The sequence below is a fragment of the Oncorhynchus keta genome, chromosome 35, assembly GCF_023373465.1.
Source record: "Oncorhynchus keta strain PuntledgeMale-10-30-2019 chromosome 35, Oket_V2, whole genome shotgun sequence".
Lineage (NCBI taxonomy): Eukaryota > Metazoa > Chordata > Actinopteri > Salmoniformes > Salmonidae > Oncorhynchus > Oncorhynchus keta.
Window position 1 is genome coordinate 14,692,650 of NC_068455.1, and position 15,120 is coordinate 14,707,769.

Below are 15,120 nucleotides of genomic sequence, written 5' to 3' on the forward strand. Positions count from 1 at the left end.
CTGGACTTCCCTTCTGGCCTGTCCTTCTGGACTTCCCTTCTGGACTTCCCTTCTGGCCAAGGTAGATTACCCATGTATTTACTGTAATGTTGAAGGAAAGCGTTCTATTCCTGCTCACATACATAGTTCTGTGTCCAGATCCTAATCGAATTAGATTACTGATTGAGTTAGTGATTGTGCCAACTGCCAAGGAATGTGGACAATAAGTATTATCTATGGCTGGCCTGATGCCAATGTGATGTGTTCTGTTTTTCTTCTTGCAGATATGGACACTGTGGAAATAGTGAACACAGTGGAAATAGTGGACACAGTGGACACAGTGGACATAGTGGGCATAGTGGGCATAGTGGACATAGTGGGCATAGTGGACATAATGGACATAGTGGGCATAGTGGGCATAGTGGACATAATGGACATAGTGGGCATAGTGGACATAGTGGACATAATGGACATAGTGGACATAGTGGGCATAGTGGACATAATGGACATAGTGGACATAGTGGGCATAGTGGACATAGTGGGCATAGTGGACATAGTGGGCACAGTGGACATAGTGGGCACAGTGGACATAGTGGGCATAGTGCGCATAGTGGACATAATGGACATAGTGGGCATAGTGGGCATAGTGGACATAATGGACATAGTGGGCATAGTGGACATAGTGGGCATAGTGGGCATAGTGGGCATAGTGCGCATAGTGGACATAATGGACATAGTGGGCATAGTGGGCATAGTGGACATAATGGACATAGTGGGCATAGTGGACATAGTGGGCATAGTGGGCATAGTGGGCATAGTGCGCATAGTGCGCATAGTGGACATAATGGATATAGTGGGCATCGTGGACATAGTGGACATAATGGACATAGTGGGCATAGTGGACATAGTGGGCATAGTGGGCACAGTGGACATAGTGGACATAGTGGACATAATGGACATAGTGGGCATAGTGGACATAGTGGGCACAGTGGACATAGTGGGCATAGTGAACATAATGGACATAGTGGGCATAGTGGACATAGTGGGCACAGTGGACATAGTGGACATAATGGACATAGTGGGCACAGTGGATATAGTGGACATAGTGGACATAATGGACATAGTGGGCATAGTGGACATAGTGGGCACAGTGGACATAGTGGGCATAGTGGACATAGTGGGCATAGTGGGCATAGTGGACATAGTGGGTACAGTGGACATAGTGGGCATAGTGGACATAATGGACATAGTGGACATAGTGGGCACAGTGGACATAGTGGACATAGTGGACATAATGGACATAGTGGGCATAGTGGACATAGTGGGCACAGTGGACATAGTGGGCATAGTGGACATAGTGGGCATAGTGGACATAGTGGGCATAGTGGACATAGTGGGCACAGTGGACATAGTGGGCATAGTGGGCATAGTGGACATAGTGGGCATAGTGGGCATAGTGGGCACAGTGGACATAGTGGACATAGTGGGCACAGTGGGCATAGTGGGCATAGTGGACATAGTGGACATAGTGGGCACAGTGGACATAGTGGACATAGTGGACATAGTGGACATAGTGGACATAGTGGGCATAGTGGGCATAGTGGGCACAGTGGACATAGTGGACATAGTGGGCACAGTGGGCATAGTGGGCATAGTGGACATAGTGGACATAGTGGGCATAGTGGACATAGTGGACATGTCCAAGTTTCCATAGATTGTAGCAAGTAGGACAGTATGACAAGTATGACATAGTGTCATATTGCTCTGTATGTATCTGTCAAGTGTATTAATGAGGAAACGTCTAAATGAGACGTAATATAAAAACAATACTGATCTGAGTAAGCCAATGAGGAATGAATGAATAAGAGAGAAAAACATTTTGAAAAAGACTGTTTAATTACAATTTTAAAAACATGTACCGGAACAGAGAGGATATTGTATAACCCCCCGATCCACTATCAGGACTATAGTAAACATCTCACTATAGCCAATTAAAATGTGTATTAAGACTGATTCCTCTAGACAACACAAAGACAGAAAATAACACAAAACGCTGGTTCCAAAAAGGAGCCTTTTTGGTTGTTTGTTTTTGTTTAGCATAGTATGGAGGATGGTATAGAACGCTGAGTTGCCTTCTTCTTGAAACCCATTTGGTGTGGTGGATGAACCTGTAAACAAAGGAGAAAACATGTTAGATTTGTATTTTGTATAACGAAACAACAATCTTTCATGTTTGTAGCGTTTGTAAGGTTGTGAGATTGGTGGTGAAGGTGTATATTTCTCTCCATATATTTGCTTTGATTCTGGTGTGGCAGGTAGCCTCGAGGTTAGAGCGTTTTGGAAAGAAATCAAAAGTTCACTGGTTCAAGTACCGAACCTTACAAGGTGAAACATCTGTCGCTGTACCCTTGAGCAAGGCTCTTAACCCTCATTTCTCTGGTGGTGCTGGAATATGGTCACCCTGCAGGTGTCTCAGGAGGAGTTGGGATGTGCAAGAAACACAGTTGTGTGTAACAGGACAAATATCTTATTATCATTGAGATCTAGTTGAATGTGACTTAAATGAACGCTGTTGGTCTATATTTGAAGGAGTACACTGAATGGTCTGTACTGTACCTGAGTTGGTCTACTTAGTGAATGTGTGGCTTTCAGCTCCCCCACGTCCAAATCCTTTGGGGGAGAGAAAAAGAGAGCATGAGAGACAGAGAGAAAGAGCGAGAGGGAGAGAGAGGGAGAGAGACAGAGAGAAAGAGAGAGAGTGAGAGAGACAGTGAGAAAGAGCGAGAGGTAGAGAGACAGTGAGAAAGAGCGAGAGGGAGAGAGTCAGAGAAAGAGAGAGAGGGAGAGAGACAGAGAGAAAGAGCGAGAGGGAGAGAGAGGGAGAGAGACAGAGAGAAAGAGAGAGAGGGAGAGAGACAGTGAGAAAGAGCGAGAGGGAGAGAGACAGAGAGAAAGAGAGAGAGGGAGAGAGACAGTGAGAAAGAGCGAGAGGTAGAGAGACAGTGAGAAAGAGCGAGAGGTAGAGAGACAGTGAGAAAGAGCGAGAGGGAGAGAGACAGAGAGAAAGAGCGAGAGGGAGAGAGTCAGAGAAAGAGAGAGAGGGGGAGAGGGAAGAGACAGAGAGAGAGCGACAGTGAGTGAGAGAGAGAAAGACAGCGAGAAAGAAAGATAGTGTTGGGTCAGGGGACTGCATACTGTACGTCGACAAAACATTCTGGGATTATGTTTCAGGTGGCAGTGGAACAGCGGAACCACAATCATGGAAACTCCTGTGGTCCCTGACCCCTTTCCACAACAGCTCTTCTAGAACCACCACACGGAACCAACATGACCATTGCTATGACTACCGCTGTTCCAATTCCAGCAGAACATTCCAACTATTTCTCACGTTCAGGATATCTGTCAATGTAAGGGGTTCGACTAGCCCACTTTTCAGACACAGTGACTGTATTTTGAGGAGAGAGTTTCTAGGTTATCAGTAGATAAAATATAAAATATATTGATTGATAAGATGTTAATGACCCCAATGTTCTTTGTGGAAGCGTGAACCTTACCCACTGAGGTTCACAATGAACAAGACTTTCCATACAGGATGTTATGGTCAGGAATACCCGATAGTGAGGTTCTCCTCCCAAAGATTACAGAGTGGAGCTTTATCAGGGTACGTATATATACACACGGCTCCCATATCAATGAACTCAACTTATATATCAACTGTTACCTTCTTACATTGACATGTACTTTCAACCAAAAACATATAACAACCCTAGGTAATATGGTTTACGATAATAGGGTCTCTCAATTATGATATCCTCATCAAGATAGACTGTTAAGGCACCTTTCACCTCTACTGTAGGATCATTGTAAATAGGAACTCACCTTTAGGCCCAAACAGTGCAGAGTAGCAGGGGCTGTTACAGTAAGGCTTGCCATCGTGCTAGAGAGAGGGAGAGAGAGAGAGACAGAGAGAGAAAGATAGAGAGACAGAGAGAGAGAGAGAGAGAGAGAGAGAGAGAGAGAGAGAGAGAGAGAGAGAGAGAGAGAGAGAGAGAGAGAGAGAGAGAGAGAGAGAGAGAGAGAGAGAGAGAGAGAGTGTACAGGCTGTATTAGTACCAGCCTGGCTGACTGAAAATACCAGCATGTGAATGTATTCAGATGAAAAGCCAAACAAAATCATGAAAGATTAATGGACCAGAATGTGGGCTTAATTGTAGTTTATGAACAATACGATCTATGACAAGAGAACACACACATATCATAAATAAATGATTCCAATATCCTTAATTCTTTCCTTAAAATATTTCTCAAATAATAATTAATTGTGTGTTGTGTGTGTGTGTGTGTGTGTGTGTGTGTGTGTGTGTGTGTGTGTGTGTGTGTGTGTGTGTGTGTGTGTGTGTGTGTGTGTGTGTGTGTGTGTGTGTGTGTGTGTGTGTGTGTGTGTGTGTGTGTGTGCGCATGTGTGTGTGTGTTTCGGCTGACCTCTGCGTGTGATCCGGCCGACAGCGTCTTGTTACACTTCTCACACTTCAGACAGGGTCTGTGCCAGTCTTTCCCCAGTGATGTCACTCTCTCCGCTGTGAGACAAAGAGATAAAAGGACACATTTAGTTAATGGACAATGGCCCACTCACAATGACATCTCCCCACACCACCCCGAGAAGGGCACTGTAGTCTGTTAACGATACTGTCTGGATGTCAGACTGTAGTCTGGTGAGGATACTGTCTGGATGTCAGACTGTAGTCTGGTGAGGATACTGTCTGGATGTCAGACTGTAGTCTGGTGACGATACTGTCTGGATGTCAGACTGTAGTCTGGTGAGGATACTGTCTGGATGTCAGACTGTAGTCTGGTGAGGATACTGTCTGGATGTCAGACTGTAGTCTGGTGAGGATACTGTCTGGATGTTAGACTGTAGTCTGGTGAGGATACTGTCTGGATGTCAGACTGTAGTCTGGTGAGGATACTGTCTGGATGTCAGACTGTAGTCTGGTGAGGATACTGTCTGGATGTCAGACTGTAGTCTGGTGAGGATACTGTCTGGATGTCAGACTGTAGTCTGGTGACGATACTGTCTGGATGTCAGACTGTAGTCTGGTGAGGATACTGTCTGGATGTTAGACTGTAGTCTGGTGAGGATACTGTCTGGATGTTAGACTGTAGTCTGGTGAGGATACTGTCTGGATGTCAGACTGTAGTCTGGTGAGGATACTGTCTGGATGTCAGACTGTAGTCTGGTGAGGATACTGTCTGGATGTTAGACTGTAGTCTGGTGAGGATACTGTCTGGATGTTAGACTGTAGTCTGGTGAGGATACTGCACGTGAGCTCCATGATTTAACGTTTACAGGCCTCGTTTAGACCAGCACACAGATAACACTTTAGTCACAAGAATATTGGGAGGGTGTGGTGCTTGGCTGAGTGTCTGAGGAGAGAGAGAGTGGAGACTCCCTGAGGAATATGTCCTCTCTTCCCTCCCTATTTCCCCTCCTCCCTTGCAAATATAAAAACCTGATAAAGAGAGTATTTTTTATGGGTTTTATGAGCAGAAATGTTCAAGCTCGGAGGGCTGTCTGCTGAGACCTATCCCATGATGCAATGGGAGAGAGGGCCAACTAAGCATCTGCTGTGTCTGAATGGAGCCAAATGCTGTAAAGTTCAAACATAAGGACAGGAGGTGCTGAAAGCAAAATGACATTCTAATTCATTTTGGTCATAAATAAAGTAGAGAAAATTCAGAACACACGAGAACGAGTGTCCTGCTAAAGTCTCACTCAATACACAACTTAAAGGAAGTGTTTAACCAATAGATGACAGATCCCTCATGTGAACTCTTACTTCACATTTGGAATTACTGTAAATGATTCTGAAATCTCTACATATTGTAGAATTGCATTTGCCTATACTGTATTACTGTGTTCATGCACAGTAGGCCTATGTATCAATAGTTATTTGTCAGTGGTGGAAAAAGTACCCAATTGTCATATTTGAGTAAAAGTTAGAGACCTTAATAGAAAATGACTCAAGTAAAAGTGAAAGTCACCCAGTAAAATTCTAGTTGAGTAAAAGTCCAAAAGTATTTGGTTTGAAATATACTTAAGTATCAAAAGTAAAAGTACAAGTATAAATCGTTTCCAATTCTATTATATTGAGCAAACCAAACGGCACAATGTTCTTGTTTTTTAAATTTACAGATAGCCTGGGGAACACTCCAACACTCAGACATCATTTACAAACAAAGCATTTGTGTTTAGTGAGTCCTCCAGATCAGCTGCAATAGGGATGACCAGGGGTTTTCTCTTTAAGTGCGTGAACTAGACCATTTTCCTGTCCTGCTAAGCATTCATAATGTAACAAGTACTTTTAGGAGTCAGGAAAAATGTATGGAGTTGAAAGTACATTATCTTTTTTAGGAATGTAGTGGAGTAAAAGTAAAAGTTGTCAAAAATATAAATAGTAAAGTAAAGTACAGAAACCCCCAAAATGTATTTGTCACTTTAGTGATTTAGGACTCGATCCAATCCGCTGATGATCCGCACTGTAGCGCAAATTCAATGTAAAGATTATTTCCAGATTGAACCGACATATGCCGCATGTACCGTTTATCCAGTGTCTGTGAACGCAGGAACATCTGCCTTTACTTTTCTATGGAGCTGTAGCACAATTCTTCAGCGCTACGGATTAAATCGAGCCCCTAGTGTGAGTATGGATCCATTCTGGCAACTGCTGTCAGATTATTGTTTCCAGTGTCTCAGTACAATCAGTCGGTCAGTCAGTCAGCCAGTCAGTCAGTAAGCCAGTCCAACAGTCTTCCAGTCAGCCAGTCAGTCAGTCAGCAATCAAATTCCACTGGGTCGGCAGGTAGACTAGTGGTTAGAGCGTTGGACGTAACCACAAGGTTGCTAGATTGAATCCCTGAGCTGACAAGGTAAAACTCTGTTGTTCTGCCCCTGAAAAAAACAGCTAACCCATTGTTCCTAGGCCGTCATTGAAAATAAGAATTTGTTCTTAACTGACTTGCCTAATTAAATAAAGGTTAAATAAAAAAATCTGTCAGTCAATCAGTGTCTCAGTGCAGTCAGTCAGTCTTCCAGTCAGTCTTCCAGTCAGTCAGTCCTACAGCATTCCAGCTGGCTCTGTAGAGGCTGGGTGGAATGGAACCAGGTCCAAGGTTTGGCCTCCCTCTGGGCCACAGTATTCACCAGAGGTGTGGACTCGAGTCACATGACTTGGACTCGAGCCAGACTCGAGTCACAAATATGATGACTTGCAACTCGACTTTGACTTTAACACCAATGACTCGTGACTTGACTTGGACTTGAGCCTTATGACTCGACCTGACTTGATACCCTCCCCAAGCCCAAACATTAAAAATGATGCTATTAAAAAGTGTGCAGCGCATCAACTCTTCATTTAATAATTTACAGTTTGAATCGGACAGCAGCCAATCAATCTGTGCCAGCTGAGAAACAGTTGAGCGTGGCAGAGCAGAGGAACGTCCGCGGCTGAATTCAGATGGAGCCCTTGGAAAGATGATACACAAAATTATTATTTTCGGATATAAAGAGCGACGCTGTATCAACAAAAAAATTGATTGCAACTTACAAAATATGCGGGAAGAAAATTACAGACGAAGGTTTCCAACTTTGTTTGACATTTGAAGCTGCACAAAGAACGGTAAGTCGTGGCTAATATAGCCGACAGCTATATATTTTATTACTTTGCTAGTGTATCATGTAGGCTAACGTAACGTTAAATCAACGAACCTCCACACAGTCAGTCAGTGCGGGAATGTGATCATTGCACCCAAGATTGAGCTACAACTGGCTAGGCAGTTAGTAGCCTAAATCCTGCCTGATGTTACCGCTGTTCCTAAAACCATTGACATACGTTAGCCTACTGTAACCGTCAGCCTACTGTGTGTGTGTGTGTGTGTGTGTGTGTGTGTGTGTGTGTGTGTGTGTGTGTGTGTGTGTGTGTGTGTGTGTGTGTGTTAAGGTTGGGCGATGGTGTACGAGCCTACATCGCCGAATGCGCCCCACAGCGATCCTCGATAGTCGATCACTATTGGGGGGGTCTTCCTCATGGCTATCCATGTATTTCCATGGAAATATAACATTTATTTGGAAAGTGATACATATATAGATATTTTTAAAAGCATTAATGATTTGCGTAAATGCAATATACTATTACTCTTGTTAAAAATATGAAATGGTATTACATTTGGTGAAGAGCACATTATGACTTGTTTAGGACACAAAACTCAAAGTTCAGGATTTGAGACTTGACTTGATACTTGACGGTCTTGACTTGGGACTTGACTCGGACTTGCCTGTCTTGACTTGGGACTTAACTTGGGACATTGAGTGCTAAGACTTGAGACTTACTTGTGACTTGTAAAACAATGACTTGGTCCCACCTCTGGTAATTACTGTACTTCCACTAACAAGATGAGGAGACAGAGAAAGGATGTCCCTCTCCACTACCCTGGGACAGAATATAATGGTGCTGCTGTGTCTCAACTGCTCTAGGTTGACTTACAGTGTTAGAGGGTAACAGAGGCAACACTGTTGGGTTACAGTAATTGACCTTATTCACACAGGGGTTTTCATTCCTACTCTGGAGCAATCATGGCCGACACGTGAATAAGGTCTATTGTGATTCATCGAACAACATTCCTTCACTTCTGTTGTCACCACTGGTTATGAATGGTCAGCTCATTCCTCAGGCACTCTGTTGTCCATCTGTCTGTCTGTAGGTGGGTGTGTGAATGAGGTTTATATACAGACACAGATCCTTCAGTCCCCTTGATGTGTCTACTGTAATTGGGGTGTGTCTAACGTGATTGGGGTGTGTCTAATGTAATGGGGGGGGGGGGTGTGTCTACTCTAATTGGGATGTGTCTACTGTTACTGGGGTGTGTTTACTGTAATTAGGGTGTGTTTACTGCAATTGGGGTGTGGTTACGGTAACGGGGGTGTGTGTGAGTAAGACCAACTACCATGAATAACCCTTCTTACACCACTCCAACTACCCTGAATAACCCTTCTTACACCACTCCAACTACCCCGAATAACCCTTCTTACACCACTCCAACTACCCTGAATAACCCTTCTTACACCACTCCAACTACCCTGAATAACCCTTCTTACACCACTCCAACTACCCTGAATAACCCCTCTTACACCACTCCAACTACCCCGAATAACCCTTCTTACACAACTCCAACTACCCTGAGTAACACTTCTTACACCACTCCAACTACCCTGAATAACCCTTCTTACACCACTCCAACTACCCCGAATAACCCTTCTTACACCACTCCAACTACCCTGAATAACCCTTCTTACACCACTCCAACTACCCTGAATAACCCCTCTTACACCACTCCAACTACCCCGAATAACCCTTCTTACACCACTCCAACTACCCTGAGTAACACTTCTTACACCACTCCAACTACCCTGAATAACCCTTCTTACACCACTCCAACTACCCTGAGTAACACTTCTTACACCACTCCAACTACCCTGAATAACCCTTCTTACACCACTCCAACTACCCTGAATAACCCTTCTTACACCACTCCAACTACCCTGAATAACCCTTCTTACACCACTCCAACTACCCTGAATAACCCTTCTTACACCACTCCAACTACCCTGAATAAACCTTCTTACACCACTCCAACTACCCTGAATAAACCTTCTTACACCACTCCAACTACCCTGAATAACCCTTCTTACACCACTCCAACTACCCTGAATAACCCTGGATTGACTCAGATCTGAATCTAAATGGTCCATGAAGATAATGTATTGAGGGAACACGTAGTTAAGATGGATCCTGGATAAATCTCTGCACACTGTGACGGTTGGTGCCCTTCCTCGTCTCTGTCTGTCTCTGTCTGTCTCTCTGTCGTTACAGGGAGGGGGGTACGTTTGATTGTTTCCTGCTCTCCTCTCTCTGGAAGCAGACAGTACTTTTCCTCCGACAGTCATTGACTTAATAAGTATCAGTAGAACTATTGCTTCCATCTGACAGCTCAGCCACCCCTGGGAGAGAGAGGCAGGGAGGTGAGAGCTCTGGAGAGTAGAGATGGGGTGAGTAGAGAAAGAGACAGGGGGGATGGGGAGCTATGAGTTGGGTAGAGAGAACATCAACCAAGGCTAAAGACAGTTTAGAAAGAGAGGAGATGGGGAGATAAATGATATGTATGGAACAGGAAATAGGGCTCGTCAGGTAGGAAAACAGGCCGACAGGGGAACAGGTTGTGAAAAGCTTATTACATGAAGATGGAGTTGCTGCATAAACATTCCCAAACTAGATAGGGTGTCAAATCAAATCAAAGTGTATTTGTCACGTGCGCCGAATACAACAGTGAAATGTTTACTTACAGACTATAACCAATAGTGCAAAAAATGCACATACATGTAGATATGGTTAAAGTGACGATGCATATATGATGAACAGAGGAGCAGTAGCGTCAGGTTGACTAGCGGTTACGATTGTCGGGCAATGAACCGAAAGGTTGCTGCTTCAAATCCCCAAGCCAACTAGGTGAAAAATGTGCCGATGTGCCCTTGAGCAAAGCATTTAATCCTAGTTGATACTTTAAGTTGCTCTCGATTAAAGTGTCTACTATAATGTAAGATAGTATAGCTGCTCCCTTGAGCAATGACAGATACTTTCTGAAAACAACTATTTTATAGATGTATGAAAGAGAAAACTGATAACACCTTACAAGCTAAAACAACGAAGCTCAGCTTCAATGCCCTTTTTCTCTGAGCCATTTTGTTCAAGAGCTGCGGAGAGACGCAGAACTGTTTTTTCATTTAATAAAACGAAAAGATAATCTGCAGAAGGAAGGTATGGCTCCCCAGCCAGCAGGGTCACTTCCTCTGACTGACAGGCCAACCTTACTGTAGAGAGAGACAGAGAGAGAGAGAGAGAGATGGGGGAGTTGTTAGGTGGGTAGAGAGACTCTGTTCACAAACAGACCCCACAAACACAAACCAACCAAATCACGAGAAAACAACATTTGGTGGAAACTGAGCTGCACTTCCTAACCTCCTGCCAATGTTTGACCATATTAGAGACACATATTTCCCTCAGATTACACAGACCCACAAAGAATTCGAAAACAAACCCAATTTTGATAAACTCCCTATCTATCTATCTATCTATCTATCTATCTATCTATCTATCTATCTATCTATCTATCTATCTATCTATCTATCTATCTATCTATCTATCTATGTATCTATCTATCTATCTATCTATCTATCTATCTATCTATCTATTGGGTGAAATACCACCATGTGCCATCACAGCAGCAAGATTTGTGACCTGTTGCCACAAGAAAAGAACGAACACCATTGTCAATACAACCCATATTTATGTTTATTTATTTTCCCTTTTGTACTTTAACCATTTGCACATTGTTACAACACTGTATATAGATATAATATGACATTTGAAATATCATTATTATTTTGGACCTTCTGTGAGTTTAATGTTTACTGTACATTTTAATTGTTTATTTCACTTTTGTATATTATCTCCTTCACTTGCTTTGGCAATGTTAACACATGTTTCCCATGACAATAAAGCACCATGAATTGAATTGAGAGAGGCAGAGAGAGAGAGGCAGAGAGAGAGAGGCAGAGAGAGGGGGGGTATGGCTCCCCATCCAGCAGAGTCAATTAATCTGACTGACAGGCCAACCTTACTGTAGAGAGAGAGACAGAGAGAGAAAGAGAGAGGGGGGGGGGTGGTATGGCTCCCCAGCCATATCAGTCAATTCATCTGACTGACAGGCCAACCTTACTGTAGAGAGAGAGACAGAGAGAGAGAGAGAGAGAGGGGGGGGTGGTATGGCTCCCCAGCCATATCAGTCAATTCATCTGACTGACAGGCCAACCTTACTGTAGAGAGAGAGACAGAGAGAGAGAGAGAGCCTTTGTGCTATGTATCATGGCTTTGTGTGTCTCCAGCGATGACAGACTGACTCTGTTAAGCTACTGAAGTGAAGGAAATGTGCTAAATGGATCAAGACACATAACATGGTCTGTCCGTCCAATCAGCTCCTCCCTCCATGAACCTCCAGACAGAGGGAGACCAAGGTTCTTGGGATTCACCGGATAAAACAACCCATTACAGACTCTGGAAATATTTATTTCCTCTTCTTCTCATCTTTCATTTAAGACGTCACTTAAAATACGTACAAAAGCGATATTTTCCATTGGGAATATTAGTTTACAAGACGGAACCAGTGGTTGTAATGTGATGGCACTCGTTTTCCTTCCTTAGCCTTGCTCATAATAATCTAAGTTTGCACCGTGCTCATCTGAGATGTCACCTTCCTCACAGTGTTGTGCTTGTCAGTACACTTCCTCACTATATCAGTTGTTGAGGGATAAGATGGTTGGGCTCCAACTCAAACAGATGGTTACTGCCAACTTGAACATGTATGAATTTCCCATTTCAAACCTGATATATAACTAGTGATGTCCTGTTCCAATACAATCTGAGAGAGATATTGTGTTGGGATGTCTTAATGCCCGCTGTAGCCTTTTATCCTTGTTATTCTATCCCCTCTCCCTATGCTAAGTCACTGACTTAGCAGGACCTGCACAACCACAGCTAGTCTGTTGTCAAGATGTTATCACTGTTGGAAAATCTCCAGAGTTGAGGGGGAAAAGACTCCCATTAAATTCACTGCATCAGATTTTTGTAGAATTATGTCTTCCTCTTTTGGGAAGGGCAAATAAACATTGCAGTCAATAACCAATTAGTCAGCTAGTATTACTAAAATTGTTACTAACTAGTTACTAAAAGTTTGCATGCCAAAAATATTCTGCAGTCACAGACATGTTCATTCTATAATTCCTAACAGGAAATTGCTCAAGCGAAGCATTGCTCCTCTCTCACAATCTCTCAAGAGCTTTTTTTTTTTTTTTTTTTTACAGCTACAGACACGTTGGTTAACTAAACTGTATTGAACTGTCTGCAGGCTTCGTCAAATGTTGACTAAATGTTGACTAAAATAAGTGCACCCCTGTTTAGCAAAAATAATGAATAATAATGAATAATAATAACTTCTTACCGAAGTAAACTTCCTTTGTGCATTTTGGGCACTTCGGCATGGTGATGTGTTGGTCTCCGGGATAGAAAGAAGTATCCTAGTTGAATTAATGCTCACAGCAGTTATACAGCAGCAACAGCCCACCTGTTCTGAACCACGCCTCGTTGTGAAATGCAGATGTTTGCGCGCCTTTGTATTTATACCGCTCAGGAAATAGTTGCGCTCCGCAGAACTGAACAGAGGGTGAGGCTTTGACTGTGTGTGTGTGTGTGTGTGTGTGTGTGTGTGTGTGTGTGTGTGTGTGTGTGTGTGTGTGTGTGTGTGTGTGTGTGTGTGTGTGTGTGTGTGTGTGTGTGTGTGTGTGTGTGTGTGTGTGTGTGTGTGTGTGACATATATATATATATGTAGAGAGAGAGAGAGAAAGGGATAGAGAGAGAGAGAGAGAGAGAGAGAAAGAAAGAGAGAGAGAGAGAGAGAGAGCGAGAGCGAGAGAGAGAGAGACAGAGAGGGTAACAGAGAGAGACAGAGACAGAGAGAGAGAGAGAGAGAGAGAGAGAGACAGAGAGAGAGAGCGCAAAATACGGAAATGATTGGAGTTGAGTCAGTGTGCATCTAAGATCTAAGTCAGGAAATCATATCAGAAACGTTTTTGTGCACTAGCCAATTCCTTCATGTTAGTTATAGGTTTGTTCACTATAGGCTATATTCTAAATAATTGAATTGAATTAAAAAACTGTAATCACTGCCAAAGATATCAGTTATTAAACCATGTTGAAACTTACAGTGCCTTCAGAAAGTATTCATAACCCTTGACTTATTCCACATTTTGTTGTGTTACAGCCTGAATTTAAAATGTATTAAATATATTTTCTCCTCACCCATCTACACACAATACCCCATAATGACAAAGTGAAAACATGTTTTTAGAAATGTTTGCAAATTTATTGAAAATGAAATACAGAAATATCTAATTTACTTAAGTATTCACACGTTAGAATTACCTTTGGCAGCGATTACAGTTGTATGTATATATTTCCTCTCTCTCTCTCTCTCTCTCTCTCTCTCTGGCAGCGATTACAGTTGTATGTATATATTTTCTCTCTCTCTCTCTCTCTCTCTCTCTCTCTGGCAGCGATGACAGTTGCGAGTCTTTCTGGGTAAGTCTCTAAGAGCTATGCGCGCCTGGATTGTACAATATTTGCAAATTATTATTTTCAAAATTCTTCAAGCTCTGGTAAATTGTTTGTTGACCATTGCTAGAGAACCATTTTTAATCTTATTTCAAGCAGATTTAATTAAAAACTGTAATTAGGCCACTCAGGAACATTCCCTGTGTAGATTTCACCTTGTGTTTTGGGTTATTGTCCTGCTGAATGGTGAATTCATCTCCCAGTGTCTGGTGGAAAGCAGACTGAACCAGGTTGTGCCTGTGCTTAGCTACATTCATTTTTTATCCTGAAAAACTCCCACTTCCTTAACGATTACAAGAATACCCATAACATGATGCCGCAAGCACTGTGCTTGAAAATTTGGAGAGTGGTACTCAGTGATGTGTTGGATTTTCCCCAAAGATAACACATTGTATTTAGGACAAAAAGTAAATTTATTTTGTCACATTTTATGCAGTATTACTTTAATGCCTTGTTGCAAACAGGATGCATGTTTTGTAATATTTTTTTTTCTGTACAGGCTTCCTTCTTTTCACTCTGTCATTTAGGTTGGTATTGTGGAGTAACTACAATGTTGTTGATCCATCCTCAGTTTTCTCCTATCACAGCCATTCAACTCTGTAACTGTTTTAAAGTCCCCATCGGCCTCATGGTGAAATCCCTGAGCGGTTTCCTTCCTCTCTGGCAACTGAATGATTCCTGTAACTTTGTAGAGACTGGGTATAGTATATTGATACACCATCCAAGGTGTAATTAATAACTTCACCATGCTCAAAGGGATATTCAATTTCTGCTTTTTAAAATGTTTACCCATCTACTAATAGGTGCCCTTCTTAGGAAGGCATTGGAAAACCTCACTGGTCTTTGTGGTTGAATCTGTGTTTGA

General features: G+C 42.7%; 1 protein-coding gene and 1 long non-coding RNA gene across 3 annotated transcripts; both read right to left on the bottom strand.

The window, feature by feature from the left end:
* Window positions 1-1,852: 1,852 nt before the first annotated feature.
* On the bottom strand, window positions 1,853-13,303 carry LOC118375428 (cysteine-rich protein 1-like). Its single transcript, XM_052496617.1, has 5 exons — window positions 13,087-13,303; window positions 4,462-4,556; window positions 3,859-3,916; window positions 2,596-2,649; window positions 1,853-2,147 (listed from the first exon to the last, which is right to left on the bottom strand). The coding sequence occupies exons 1-4, from the start codon at window positions 13,124-13,126 to the stop codon at window positions 2,606-2,608; spliced, it is 237 nt and encodes a 78-aa protein (XP_052352577.1). The 5' UTR covers window positions 13,127-13,303; the 3' UTR covers window positions 1,853-2,147; window positions 2,596-2,605.
* LOC118375429 (uncharacterized) lies at window positions 8,857-11,749 on the bottom strand. 2 transcript variants are annotated; one of them, XR_008092718.1, is made up of 3 exons: window positions 9,651-11,749; window positions 9,487-9,584; window positions 8,857-9,156 (listed from the first exon to the last, which is right to left on the bottom strand). It is a non-coding gene; the product is annotated as an uncharacterized LOC118375429 (long non-coding RNA). The 2 variants fall into 2 exon arrangements; XR_008092719.1 differs by having other exon boundaries at window positions 9,487-9,617.
* Window positions 13,304-15,120: the final 1,817 nt, after the last annotated feature.

Coding starts and splice junctions, on each gene's coding strand:
- LOC118375428 (XM_052496617.1), bottom strand. CDS start 13,126: ATGCCGAAGTGCCCAAAATGCACAAAGGAAGTTTACTTCG. Junction 4,557..13,086: donor CACAAAGGAAGTTTACTTCG/GTAAGAAGTTAT, acceptor TTTGTCTCACAG/CGGAGAGAGTGACATCACTG. Junction 2,650..3,858: donor TGCACTGTTTGGGCCTAAAG/GTGAGTTCCTAT, acceptor TCTCCCCCAAAG/GATTTGGACGTGGGGGAGCT.